Raw genomic sequence first — 14,985 nt, forward strand, 5'->3', positions numbered from 1 at the left:
AAGATTGTGCTGGTTTAGTGGGAGTTTGTATTTGGGATGTTCTATCAAGCTACACATATTTATAGTTTGATTCCGCAGATAAAGTATGAATTTAAATTTTGCGTACTCTGAATGTATCCATTCTATATATTGAAGTTTAAGTATAATGTTAGAAAGAATTAAGAAATGATTGATCTCAATTAAGGAGGACCAGTTGAAAATAGGCATGCCAAGATCACGTTTGCATGTAATTTCCATGCTACACATCTATGATTGATCTATGTCACTTGGTTATATTGATATACATGACTATTGATGGTCTTAGCCACGCTAAATGTGGCAAAAGCTGCTTTGATCCTATGTTAGTATAATCAATGGACGAGATTGATTTGAAATACATATAATTATAATAGCAAAGTTTAAGCGCTTATAAGGTTACACACTATAAAAAAATATATGTAGCCCAAGTGGGAAATTGTTGGATTAAAATCTCTAATGTGGGCTCATATGTATTTAGGCTAATTAGGATTTTTTTTCCCCTCGAACTTTGACATGTACCAATCATCCTCCCTAAACTTTTTTGGCCGTTAAAAATTCCCCCTGAATTATTGAGATTGTTAGATTTAAAGACGTTTGTCTAATTTCATTCAATTTTACTATTTTAGTGATTGTTTATGTACTAAACTATGCTCCCAGACTTTGATATCTACTAAATCATGCCCCTCGAACTTTAATATGTACTAAATCATGCCCCTGAACTTTCATCCATGTTAGATTTTTTTTACTAAAATTAGACAAAAATCCTTAAATTCAACAATCTCAATAGTTCAGGGGTATTTTTAACGACCTTAAAAGTTTAAGGGACGTGATTTTGTACATGTTCAAGTAGGGGAAAAAAAATACTAATTAGCTTAATAAAAATACATTTAATTTTACAAAGCATATTACTATATTGAAGAGTATTAAATAATGGGAAATCACATATTACACTTGATACTTTATACGTACTCGCTGAAAATACATTGAAGAGTAATTAACGAATGACAGTTGACCTTGCCAACAAAAAGATAAAATAATGAATGGCACTTGACTCACGTATAAAAATATTTATTATATATGCCCGAGAACCATTGGTATAGTGATTATAATCCTTCAGATGTTGAGCCTTTGTTTGATTCATCTATGGGCTGAGAGTTGTACTGTTGCTCCAACACATTAGGCACTAGTGACATCTGCGCCGTTAATTCCTGTGATAAAGCATCATTAATAAAAGAAAAGTAAACGCTTTGACCCGTGAAATGTAAGGTTCAATGGCTTTTTATACATGTTCTATATTGTGATTTGCGTTTAGACACAGTAAAGGTTTTTAATTCAACATGATTTTCAAGCGTAAGAACTCAAAGTAAGTATATAATAAAGCTATGAAAATATATTCAATATACTTTGAATGAGAAAAGGTAGAGAGCTAACTATGAAAACTCCACCCGCCCCCACATATGCAAGTGTTACAAAATTAAAGAAAATCTATCAAATGTTTTATTCTCCTAGTATAACACTAAAATTTATATATTACGACCACTTATACCAAATGTATTGCATATTGAAAAGTAAGGCTAGCTCAAAGAATAATTAAGAAGAAAGGTAAGGGTGAATGTGTAGTTACAAATCAGTTGGGCCGTCGAAATTCTGGGCTTTCCTAAGGTTCCAATGGAGGCCTTCATGTATGCTGTTGAAGAAGTCGGTAGTTGAGTTTTCTAGACAAGCTGTGGGAACAGGCCATGGGGCCATACTAATCTCAAGTGCATCCCCAAGCTTTAACTCTATCCTCCCCTTCCCATCGAATGATGCCCACGCATGGCTTCTGCTCTTTCTTGGCACTTCCACACGTATTTTTACATGCTCTGGCATTATCAGTGGTCGAAACGACAGTGAATGAGGACAAATTGGGGTAAACAGTATTCCAGGAACCTGAAAATTATAACATATAAACATTCTTTCAAAAGAACTACATATATAAACTAGCTAAATCTTATCTTTATAGGTGTCCAGTACCATATAAGCTGTCATTTTTTAGATAGTTAGCCGAACTATTAGTCGATTTGTAACTAAAATAGTAAATAAAAATCATCATCTTTATGAACTACAAAAGTTACTGTTGTGATATTATATAATCAGAATAAATTTTTTCATTGCACTAAATTATTTTAATTACATTAACTATTATTACATTTTAGTTCTTAAGTTTCAATATTCGATCCAAGTCCATGCAATCCACTCGAGATATAAAGAGCAATCACACAAGAAACTAAAGTCTTCTAAAAGTGAATTCTTTATTGCTCTGAACGTATATTACAGTATATTCTAACTCTTTGTATTAGTTGTTTATCCAAAGCTAATTCAGTTGTATTAAGAGCTACGAACACTTGATTACGCTTACAAGTAATTAACTAACATTATAGGTAATAACAGCTCCTAAACTAGGCTAATTGAGGTCACTGTATTATTGGTCAGTAATTAACAAATTGTCACCTTGAGCAATACTACAGATAGACTACAAAGGATTAGCTATTTTTATCTTTCGTTATCACATCAGTGATCTTTTAAGAGACTCACACAATGTCTGAATTTAGAGAATTGCTAAAAAGAACCAATACTATTAGTACCTAGCACCTTTTTCAGTGTAATATTATTATTGTTATAATTAAGTATGAGGTCCTATATAACTTAAAGAAAATAAATTTTATACCTATAAGTGTTGGGCATAAGTACTCAACAGCAATACTCTTGAATTTAAGTTGTTTGACTAAAAAGGTACTAAATTATAACCTTCTTTTTTTTCATTTCCTTTTTATGGTAGCTGCTTTTAGCTGACATGAAAAAACAATAGTATTCATATTTTAACATTCTCTTAACGATTTTAAGCTACGATGATTCTCCGCGGTGAATTGTAACCTTGTTAAAAACAAGTGTGTAATCTCAAAAAAATTGACATTTATTTTTAATTAAGTACCTGGGGATGAACCATTGATCCTCCGGCAGCCAATGAATATGCAGTACTCCCAGATGTTGCGGATAGAATCAAGCCATCACCTTGGACAGATGTGAGAAAGGAACCGTCACAGAAGCAATTTAGAAAGGTGAGATACGCTGATTCACCGCGGTCAATTGTAACCTCGTTAAGAACAAGTGTGTAATCTTCAGTTTCATCATCACTACTTTTAGTAGGATATTTGATAACACGGCATAATAAACGATGTCGCAGTGTTATATTAATTGGCCCCTTTAAAATTGAATCAAGGGTTTCTTTGTACCTTTCACTTTCTGAAGATTATCTTAAAGAGTAGACAGAAAAAAGAGCAATAAGCATGTGATTGATTTGTGATGAGACAAAAACAGATAAGCTAACTGTTACTTGGCTTGGTGGAAAAACAACACAAACTCAATCAAAGGATACCGAAACGGGTCATGAAGCCCAGAGACCCTAATGAAAATGGAACAACAGGAGGGACTGGTCCTTTGAACTTGGATGCCGCCTGTAAATAAATTGTGAAAGGTCAATTATTACTCAAATTAGATGCTAAGGGACATCATCAATACAGTAAATGAAATGATATTATTAACCAAGCAAAATCTCAATTTCAAAGGTTAAGAACTCTGTTTTGAAGAAAAAGTTTCTGCTATTACGACATGGCACTCAGTAGATTACTCAAAGATTTGAAAGAGAAACGAAACGCTTTTAAAAAACAAATAAGCTTGATTCTGATGAGTTCTCAAATATTATCAAATCTTCCTTTTACTAATATCAATATTTCCAAAGAAGCATTTGGGTACAGTGTTAAATTGTAAGACTTTTATTTTGGGTAGAGTTGCTTTATTAAATTATGGGTTGATAAATAGTTATTTGTCATTTTAGTCTATGTAGTTAGTGGTATATAGTTAATGAGTACTAATTGTGTGTAATCCAGTTGAAACATAAGTATAAACTTTTCCAGTTAAGTGAAAATTTTGATAAAAAAGTCCATCCCATCTAAGGTTTTCTTACTAGAACTCTTTCCTAACTCCTAGCTCTATAAATATATAATGTGTCAGCATAAGTGTATGCTTTTCTTGGTCTATTAATCTCCTTAATTTTTTAAAATTAGGGAAGAAGTCTTACTAGGTTATTATTCATTACCAATTCCTGCTATTTCTCAATTATCCTTTTATAGATATACTAAATAAAGTAGGCAGAGATGTTTTTGAAAGATAGTAATGACATTAATTTGTGTAAGATAGAAAGTCAAGGGAAAATTGTTCCAAAAGTATTGAATCACATACCCAAAGAACAGTTCCATCACCACCTAAAGTGACAACGAAATCAACTTCTTTGTGAAGCAGTGTAATTTCAGTATCTGTCAAGAAAATAGCCCAAAATATATTAACATACAATTAAACTGCATACGACCGATCGAAGTGAATGTGAAAGCATTTGTATATTATAATTTATTCCTCACCATCACCATCTCTCCAGGTATGAACAAATTCGAAGTAAGGTGATTTTTCTAGAAGATATTTTCTCACACGTGGTTCCACATAAATCTCCAAGTTTTTATAATCCTTCAGCCATCTGCATATACATGATGAAACGAATGAGAGTGTAAAGTTACATTGATTTTATAAGAAAAAAAAAAGTTTTTTCTGCTTCTAAATATTCAACAATTATTTTACTTGTACTAGTTCAAATTTTAATAGTAAAACTTTTCTAATTATATATTATGCATACCAATATAAATATATCGGCATAAAAGTATATATATAAGCAGCTCATAATAATAATTAATCGAATAACACATTAAATTTGTTAACAATTTAATAGTTTAAAATGATATAATTAAGAAGATTTAACTGTGCCGCTCATAATGTGGCTAAATGGGCCTTTTCCCATCAAAAATTTGGATCTATACCGGTCTCTTCTATGCCGGAAACAATGACCGCGAGGTCTAACTCAGTTTATTTATATAACATAATCGTCTTTCTCAAAAAAAAGAAGATTTAACTGTGAAAACCTATAAATAAAATGCAAATGAGGGTGTAAAAGAGTGTTTTATTCATAGGACACCTTTCACCCATCACTGTAGCATTGAAATACTAACATGAATGCAAGAAGAAAACAAAGGATATCTCTCAGTATCCAAACACACCTAACCATATCTTCACACACAAGATCCACCGGAGGTGACTTTAGCTTTGTAAATATAAGTACAGTCATGGGATGCGATGCCCACGTCAAAGAAATCTGAAATGAAATTAGTTAGACAATAGAATGAAGAAACTTGTAAACTAAAAGTTTCAGTGTAAGATGAAACAATATAAGTGAAACAAAAACTATCTAGACACATAAATGATGGAAACTTACTGTAAATATAGTATTTTTAATAATAATAATAATAATAATAATAATAATAATAATAATAATAATATATAATTGATGGTTTGAGAATAAATTTGTATTGGTTTTGTTTAGAATAGGTGGATATGTAGTTGATAGTTTGATGATGTTGATAAGTTGGATGATTGGTGGGATAAGGAAGAATTATGTAGTGTTTTAATTTTTATGTGTGTAGTAAGAGAGGAGACAAGGTAGTAGGCTAGTAGTAAAAAACTTGCTTTGGCTACTCAAGCTTGGTTACAATTTGGAAGTTTGATGGGGTATTTATAGTTGCTCACCCCTTACACTTTATGGCTAGAATTATTTCTTCTAGATCTTTCTAGTTCAAGGATTTTATCCATACATTTCTACATATTTCTTAAACATGCATAACTAGAAACTTCTAGACTAAAGTTTTCTAGAAATGCCTATGTTCTATTGGATTTCTACATGTCTAGAAAATTCTAAATTACTCTACAATTATCTAAAAGTTTAGAGTATGTTTTTCTACAAATGTGTAGAAAATTCTAGACTTAATTTAGTATTGTAGAAATGTGTATCAATTTCTAATACTCCTCCTTGGTACACATTTCTGTAACTCCAATCATGTTTCGTAGTAGCTCGAACTTGCCTCTTGGTAGTGCCTTTGTGAATATGTCTCATACCGCTCTTCGCCTTGCAGTGCTTGAGCTCGATTTCTTTGTTTGCTTCTGCTTCCCTGATGAAATGGTACTTGATGCTTATATGTTTAGTTCTACTATGAAATACTGGATTTTTCGCCATTGCTATAGCTGATTTGCTATCGCAATATATCTTTGTAGCTTCTTCTTGTAATTCTCCCATGTCTTCAAGTATTCTTTTGAGCCATATAGCTTGGCTTGTAGTCATTGCTGCTGCAATGTACTCTGCTTCAGCTGATGATTGTGCAACAGTTGCTTGCTTCTTTGATGCCCATGAAAATATTCCTGATCCAAGTGTGAAGGCATATCCTGACGTGCTCTTCATGTCGTCCATGGATCCTGCCCAGTCACTATCTGTGTAGCCAACAAGTTTTGAGTCACTTGTAACTCCGTACCATATTCCATAGAATTTTGTTCCTTGCAAGTATCTGAGGATTCGCTTGGCTGCTCCGTAGTGAACTTGACTTGGATCATGCATGAATCTTGATAGGAGACTAACTGCATACATTATGTCTGGTCTTGTAGCAGTTAGATATAGAAGGCTGCCAATTAGACTTCGAAATTTTGATTCATCAGCTTTCGGTGAGCCATCTTCCTTCTTGAGAGCTTTGTTATTGTCTAATGGAGTTGATACAGTCTTGCATCCCTCCATTTTGAATTTCTTCAATAGTGTCTCTGTATACTTCTTTTGTGAGATGAAGATCCCATCTTCTTTTTGAGTTATTTCGATCCCGAGAAAGTAGTGCATTAATCCCAGGTCGGTCATCTCAAAATTTTTCATCATGTCTTCTTTAAACTTCTTTATCATCTTCTCATTATTGCCTGTGTAGATGAGATCATCAACGTATAAAGAGACAATTAGTGTATCATTCGTACCTTGAGTTTTGATGTAAAGAGTTGGCTCACTCTTGCTCCTCCTGAATCCTTGCTCGGTAAAGTAGTTGTCAATTCTACTATACCAGGCTCGTGGAGCTTGCTTTAGGCCATATAAAGCCTTTTTCAATTTGAGGACTTTATCTTCCTGTCCTTGTACCACGAACCCTTGAGGTTGCTCCACATAAATTTCTTCTTCAAGATAACCATTTAGGAATGCTGACTTCACATCGAGTTGAAAAATCTTCCATTTCTTTTGTGCAGCTAGAGCTATTAAAGCCCTAATAGTGTCGAGGCGTGCAACTGGAGCAAATGTTTCGTTGTAGTCGACTCCGTATTGTTGTGAGTATCCTTTCGCAACTAATCTTGCTTTGTGCTTTTGGATAGAGCCATCTGCGTTGAGCTTTGTCTTGTAGACCCACTTGACTCCTATAGTATCTTTGTCTTGTGGACGATCTACAAGCTCCCAAGTCTCATTCTTCATAATCATCTTTATCTCTTCATTCATAGCTTTTCTCCATACTTCTTGTTTATGAGCTGCTTCAAAGCTTTCTGGCTCCATAAGTACTAAGTTGCATGTCTCGTAGATTTCTGATAGTGGTCTTGTTCGCCTTACTGGTGAGTCTGGCGGAGATTCTATGACTTGTGCAGGTTCTTGTGTTCTTGGTTGAGTAAGAACTTCATTTTGATCAGTTTCTTGTCTTGGCGGTAGAGGAATATTGACTGTCTTTCTTTCAACTTCTTGTGTCTCCCAGTTGTATGCAGCATCTTCGTCAAATTTTACGTCTCGACTGATTATTAGCTTATTTGTTTCTAAGCTATAGACTCGATAACCTTTTGATTGAGTACTATAGCCTAAGAAGATTCCTTTCTCTGCCTTCTCATCAAGCTTGCCTCTTTTCTCTTTTGGAATGTGACTGTAGCATATGCAGCCGAAGACTTTGAGATGCTTTGCTGATGGCTTACGTCCGCTCCAAGCTTCGATCGGGGTCTTATTCTGCACGGCTTTGGTTGGACATCGGTTGAGCAAGTAGACTGCAGTGCTTACTGCCTCTGCCCAAAATCGTTTTGGGAGACCTTTCTCTAGCAGCATGGCTCTTGCTGCCTCCATAACAGTCCTGTTTTTCCTTTCAGATACACCATTCTGTTCTGGTGCGTATCCAACAGTGAGTTGGTGCTCCATCCCTTCATCTTCACAGAACTTGTTGAATTCATTAGAAGTGTATTCTTTGCCTCTATCACTTCTAATTGTCTTGATGTAGTGACCGCTTTGTCTTTCGACACGGGATTTGAACTTTTTGAAAATATCGAAGACTTGCGACTTTTGTTGCATAAAATAAACCCATGTCATTCTAGTAAAGTCATCAATGAAGAGAATGAAGTACCTGTTTTGGTCATTTGATGGAGTGCGCATTGCCCCGCAGACGTCAGTATGGACTAGCTCCAGTGGCTTTTTGGCTCTCCAAGCTTTGCCAGATGGAAAAGGTTGTCGATGTTGTTTCCCGAGCATGCATCCTTCACAGACTGTGTTGATCTCCTTAATTGCTGGGAGGTCTCGCATCATATTCTTCTGCTTGAGGATCTTAAGCCCATGGAAGTTGAAGTGACCAAACCTTCTATGCCATAGCCATGACTCATCTGTTTGCGCTTGCATTGCCACATTGCTTGCATATCTCCATTGTATGGGAAAGCATCTATTTTCTTTCATTTTTACCTTTGCAATTTGAAAGGATTTATCTTGCTTATCATATATTGTGCAAGAATCTCCTTCAAAATGCAAAGAGTACCCTTTTTCAATCATTTGACCTACGCTAAGTAGGTTTTGATCAATGTTGGGTACTAAGAGTACATCATTGATGTATCTCTTGCCTTTTTTAGTGTCAATGGCAATGGTGCCTTTGCCGACTGCTTCCATGAAGTCACCATTACCGATTTTGACTTTAGTCTTGGATCTATCAAGACTACAAAAGATGCTTTCATTTTTCGTCATGTGGTTACTGCAACCACTGTCAAGATACCAAGTATCTTTTCCTTCTTCTGTTGCAGCTTGGCAGACATAGAAGAGATTATTTTCATCATTTTTCTCTTCGGAAAAATTAGCTTGATGGGATTTCTTTAAACGACAAGTTTTTTCAGTGTGGCCAAATTTTTTACAATTTTGGCACTGTGGTTTTCCTTTGAACCAACAGTCTTTCTCCAAGTGACTTTTTCTTTTACAAATGCCACATGGAGGATACTTGTCGTTATTTTCTTTTTGTTTTTCTTGTGTCTTTTTCCCATCAGCTTTTGGTTTTTGAGACCGCGAATTGATTTTAGACTGAAAGGCATTTTCTACTTCACTTTCCTTATGCCTTTCTCGTCTACTTTCATATGCTTCAAGAGAGCCCATTAGTTCAGTTGGTGATAGAGTTTCTAAATCTTTAGTTTCCTCTATCACAGAAACTATTGAATCATATTTTTCTGTACAAGAAATTAGTATCTTTTGTACTATATTCTTGTCAGAAATTATTTCTCCATAGGCTCCCATTTGATTTACTATTTCTTTAATTCTAGAATAGTAATCTTTTGCAGTCTCATTATCTTTCATTCTAAGATTCTCAAAATCTCTTCTAAGCTTTTGTAGTCTAACTGCGCGTACCTTGACTGTTCCTTGGAACTCCTCCTGTAGCGTGTCCCATGCTTCTTTTGCCGTTGCTGCGCTCATAATTCGTGGAAAAAGATTGTCCGCCATAGCTTGTTGCAAGCAATATAATGCATGAGAATCCTTTTGTTGATTATCCTCGAGTGCCTTCTTTTGGTCTTCCGAAAGAGATGTAATATCTTCCGGAATAGTGATTCCTTCTTCAACAATTTTCCATAGATTTTGTGATCGAAAATAGGTCCTCATTTTGATGGACCAAAAATCATAGTTTTCTCCATGGAAAATTGGAAGAGGTAGTGAAGAGCGATTGTACTCCGAACTCATGTTGATGAGTGAAAAAGATTACGCCCAGTGATATATGATCGAACGGGGCTCTGATACCACTGATGGTTTGAGAATAAATTTGTATTGGTTTTGTTTAGAATAGGTGGATATGTAGTTGATAGTTTGATGATGTTGATAAGTTGGATGATTGGTGGGATAAGGAAGAATTATGTAGTGTTTTAATTTTTATGTGTGTAGTAAGAGAGGAGACAAGGTAGTAGGCTAGTAGTAAAAAACTTGCTTTGGCTACTCAAGCTTGGTTACAATTTGGAAGTTTGATGGGGTATTTATAGTTGCTCACCCCTTACACTTTATGGCTAGAATTATTTCTTCTAGATCTTTCTAGTTCAAGGATTTTATCCATACATTTCTACATATTTCTTAAACATGCATAACTAGAAACTTCTAGACTAAAGTTTTCTAGAAATGCCTATGTTCTATTGGATTTCTACATGTCTAGAAAATTCTAAATTACTCTACAATTATCTAAAAGTTTAGAGTATGTTTTTCTACAAATGTGTAGAAAATTCTAGACTTAATTTAGTATTGTAGAAATGTGTATCAATTTCTAATAATAATAGAGGAAGTTTATAATAATACATTTTTTCACTTGATTAACAATAATAATATTACTATTATTATCACGTCACTTAAATCTGACGCATCTAATGTTTTTTGATTTTTGATTTTTTTATTTTCATGTACTTGCATTTTTTAAACTAATTTTGTAATTAGTATGTAATAGTTTTAATAAAAAACTAATTAATTATATTTATATAACAAAACATAATTTTTATATCATATAATTTTGAGATTCATTTTGGTTATTTTTTTAGTAATTTATTAATTGTTTTTAAGTTATATTATGGTAGATTAAAATTTAAAATATATTTAAGTAATCTTATTAAAATTATTTTTTAAATGAATGAGTTACTATGTAATATAACAAGCTACTATCTTTATATACCAATTATTTTAAATACCCTTTTATTATTTTGAAAGCTAATTAATTATCCCATAATATAATATAATATAATTCAATTAACAAAATTATAAACATAATGTTATTAAGATTTAAAAAAAATTATAAAACATAACTAATCATTTTCTTATTAACCAGATAGTTTTTTTTTTTTTTTCCTGGAAATAGCAAAAAGTATATACTTCTCACATCTTGAAATATTAAGATTAAAGAGTAGATTACAATAGTATTTTTTTAGACTCATCCAAATAATGAGGTGACCATAAATTATTTTTATAATTTGAGAGACTAGAAAGAAATAAGAAAGAGAGAAAATAGAACAGTTAAAGGTGTAGCGTTAAAATAATAATAATAAAAAAAGATATAGATGAGAATATTGAAACATACCCAAATAAATAAAATAAAAAATAATTAATAATTTTACCCCTAAACTTTCAACAATATTGATTATGTCCCGTAAAATGTACGACTTGTTAACTTTTACAATTACAGAAATTTAGTCATTCTGTTAAGTTTTGTCCTATCATTTCGTTTAAATACTGACATGCTTTTGTAAATTAACAACTTTGTCTTCTAAACTTTGAAAACTTTCAAATTGTACCCCGTCAAATAAATATGTTTTTAGTAAATTTTCAAAAATTAATTTAGATCTTAGAAAAAAGGATAAATACCATATTAGAACTTGTGTTTTGTAAAAGATATCAATTAGATTTTCTGTTTTGTTAAATGACAAAATGGACCTTGTATTTTTTAAAATTATACAAATAGGACCATGAACTGATTTTTTATCAAAATAAAACTTAATAATAATCTGATCTAGAGATTTTATGACAAAACTTGTTATATTTTATGTATCTGTTCGTGTTAGAAATTATGTTAAAGTTGGTTATATTAAAGAATAAATTGTTAAATATTAAGCTCAATGTCTCATTTTTACGATTTTAGAAAATATAAAATTCATTTTTATATTGGTCAAATTTTAGGGAGTAAAAATAATTTTTAACTGTTAAAGAAAATTAGAACCTAATAGAATGCGCATAAATATAATAATGTTATATTTTAAGAACTTTTAACAAATCTATTATATTTTAGGAGTAGGATACATAGTGTCCAAAATTAAGAGAAAAAAAATTCTAATTATTCTAAAACAAATAATGAGAAATACCTGGTTACTTCTGCCCCTTGTGGTTGTTATATTCCCATTTTCAAAAGAGACAATGTCATGCTTGTGTTGTTCACTCTGTTCACCTTCCACACGCCATGACAGTTTAAAAGATGCCTGTTGCAGAAAGCTAAGGTTTTAATGTATCGTTCTATACTCACAGCCTGTTCAGCTATTAAAATCCAAAAATAAAGTTGTAGCAGTATAGTAAGTAAGATACTCTACTGTCTGCATCATAAATGTTAATTACTTAATACAAAGGCCATAAAACTCTGTTTTCATAAGCTTCCATGTAATTGATTTTACAAGATGAGACACTAGTGTAAGGATGTCACCTTTCTTGTATCATTATCTTTGACCACCACGTCAGGCAATTTTCCATTATTTCCACTGCCCTGTTCAAATTGATCAGCTGATTGGGAAGCCAAGCTCTCTATCTTTTTATCATTGCTATGCTGCTCTGGGAGTGACAAGCCTGTATCATAATCCAGAAAAATCAATGAGATAAGATATAGGCAGAAACTTAAGGCATTTATCTTCCTTAAAAAAGAATTAGAATAATGGAACAAACATCTTCTTTATGGAGACCAGAATGCAAACAAGAATACGTGTTCATAATTAAGTTCAAACTAATTAAACATTATAAAAATTGATATTCTTACTGGTAGAAGCTTCAGAGAACTTTTCAACGTGATCATCAGTTCCCTGAACTGGATTCTGTTGAATAAGTATCTGTGCTGCGCTTTCCGTAATGTTCAAAAGCGAAGTTGATCTGGAAAGGCCATTCTTAGGTTTTATGGATAAAGCACTTGTATCATCCTGAAAAAAGTTTAAACAAGCCAGTACAGTTATATCATCATCAAACACAATAATTGCATGTCAAAATAGTACCCTGTGGTGCTGCTCATAGATTACCATACTATATAATAACACCAACTTACTTAACAATATAAACTCCTTGGAGAACACAATTACATATCTCACACAACACAAAGTTAGAGCAGCCATTAGAGGAGAACTCACTCCCTTTCACAAATTTTAGCATATCCACACATAGAATAATGAGTGAGAGAGAGAGAAGGTGATTACAGTAGAATTGACATTGCTTGAAGTTGAAGCCATGCCTGAAATTGGAATTGGTTCCCTTTGATTTCTCCTGAAAAAGTTTCGAGTATTCTGGTGCATACCATTTTCGGTAGCAAGATTTGATTATTTATAGGTAGAGACAGAGAGAGAAATAAATTAAGGTTGGGACATGGAACTATGAAGGACATATAAGGCGTGGAACCCACTCTCCAAAACAAGCGGCAAGCTAGTCATCTAACCGAACCAACAAACCACCCAAACAGAACAATTGCTATGTCCCTTCAGTTATCTGCTGCTTCATCGACCACCTGGTCCTTCATTTTGGTTAGGTCTTCGTTGACTTTTAAGATGCGTGTCTCTATGAGAGAGTATGGAGCTGTAGTGGAGTTTTTATTTTGTATTTTCTTTTACTTTTTTAATCAATCCATAATCTTCTCGAATCCATTTCCTTTGACAATTGTATTTTATGTTTTATTTTATCTTTCTACTATAAAAATATATTTTAATGATATATTAAATTAAGAAATAGAATATTCAGCCTATGTGGTATAATTCCTCTAAATGAAAAGGTTTCCAATATCATTCTTGGAAAAGTTAGGTCTCTCCTCGACCTAGGGCTGCACATTTAGACCCGCAAACCTGAAAAACCCGACCACCTGCCCCGACCCGCTGCCAAAAAAACCGATCTCCTAAAAACCCGTGTAGTCGGGTCGGGTTCAACCTGAAAAAGAGTCCAAACGGGTTTCGGGTTTGGGTTAGATTAATTGGTTTTTTTCTGTTCGGGTTATAATTCGTAACTTGAAACTGATAATTTTTTTTATTAAAAAATTAATATTTAATAATAATTTACTTAATTATTAAATTAATATCATTTCAAAAAATAGGCCTATAATGCCTATTGCCTATTCGTATTCTTCACGTAAATAGTAATACTATTTATTATTCACTTCAGCAGCCCATTTGTATTCAATTTCAAAGAAAAACATCAGCAACCTGCCTATTCGTATTCACTTCAGTGGACTCGTCATCACCAACTCACCCACACCCACACCCACACTAGTCAACTCAAGTCGTCACTCACACCCAGATTTAATTCACTATTCCACAAAAAATATTAATTATAAAAAAAAAAAAGGTCCAAACAATGTTAAAAATAAAAAAAATAGTATTTTTAAAAATTAAATTTCATTTCAGCCTATAAATTAAACATTCGGACTCAGCCCAATAAGACCCAAACTCGACTACACCCAACCTGAAAAAGCCCGACCCGATACCTGACGCACCCGAACACTTGAAAACCGAGTTCAGTTGTGCATTTCCATGACCCAAAGCCCGAAAACCCGAACCCGAAACTCCGAAAACCCAAAAACCTGACCTGTGTGCAGTCCTACCTAGACCTTGTTCCCGGACAGCTAACTTGTCCATCATGGAAGGAGTCTTGTGAAATGATAGTCGAGTCCCGATGGAAATTCTCAAATCACTATTTACTTCTCCAAATGGGCCGAAGCCGTACCACTAAAAGAAGTACGAGCAAAAGATGTCGCTGATTTTATAAGGACCCACGTAATTTATCGATATGGGGCTCCTTAAAAAATTATCTCCGACAATGCCCTTTATTTCAAATGTAAGGCAATGGTCAAGTTGATTAACAAGTACAAATTCAAGCATTGTTTCTTGGCTAGTTACAACCCGTCTTCAAATGGTCAAGCAGAAGCATTTAACAAAGTGTTTGTTGGGTTTTATGCCCTAAATAAAACTCATTTCAATATAATCAGATTTACTTATTAATATAGATCAGAAATAACATTTAATGTTGCATGGTTCACATGATTTATTTCATGATTATATGTA

The 14,985-nt window shown here is 33.3% G+C and overlaps 1 protein-coding gene across 1 annotated transcript; it reads right to left on the reverse strand.

The window, feature by feature from the left end:
* Positions 1–863: 863 nt before the first annotated feature.
* Positions 864–13,829, reverse strand: LOC115718834 (NAD(H) kinase 1-like). Its single transcript, XM_061110510.1, has 11 exons — positions 13,138–13,829; positions 12,711–12,867; positions 12,384–12,523; positions 12,052–12,165; positions 5,160–5,254; positions 4,473–4,585; positions 4,297–4,370; positions 3,434–3,512; positions 2,990–3,300; positions 1,643–1,947; positions 864–1,226 (listed from the first exon to the last, which is right to left on the reverse strand). Exons 1-11 carry the CDS (start codon positions 13,231–13,233, stop codon positions 1,220–1,222), a joined length of 1,491 nt encoding a protein of 496 aa, XP_060966493.1. The 5' UTR covers positions 13,234–13,829; the 3' UTR covers positions 864–1,219.
* Between the last annotated feature and the right edge of the window lie 1,156 nt (positions 13,830–14,985).

This window comes from Cannabis sativa, chromosome 2, assembly GCF_029168945.1.
Source record: "Cannabis sativa cultivar Pink pepper isolate KNU-18-1 chromosome 2, ASM2916894v1, whole genome shotgun sequence".
NCBI lineage: Eukaryota > Viridiplantae > Streptophyta > Magnoliopsida > Rosales > Cannabaceae > Cannabis > Cannabis sativa.

Excerpts from the sequence above, each read along its gene's own strand:
- LOC115718834 (XM_061110510.1), bottom strand. The coding sequence starts at position 13,233 with ATGCACCAGAATACTCGAAACTTTTTCAGGAGAAATCAAAGGGAACCA. Across the intron at positions 12,524-12,710 it reads GTTCTCTGAAGCTTCTACCA|GCTTGTCACTCCCAGAGCAG; the intron begins GTAAGAATATCA and ends ATTATGATACAG. Across the intron at positions 12,166-12,383 it reads AAGATAATGATACAAGAAAG|GCATCTTTTAAACTGTCATG; the intron begins GTGACATCCTTA and ends TTTCTGCAACAG.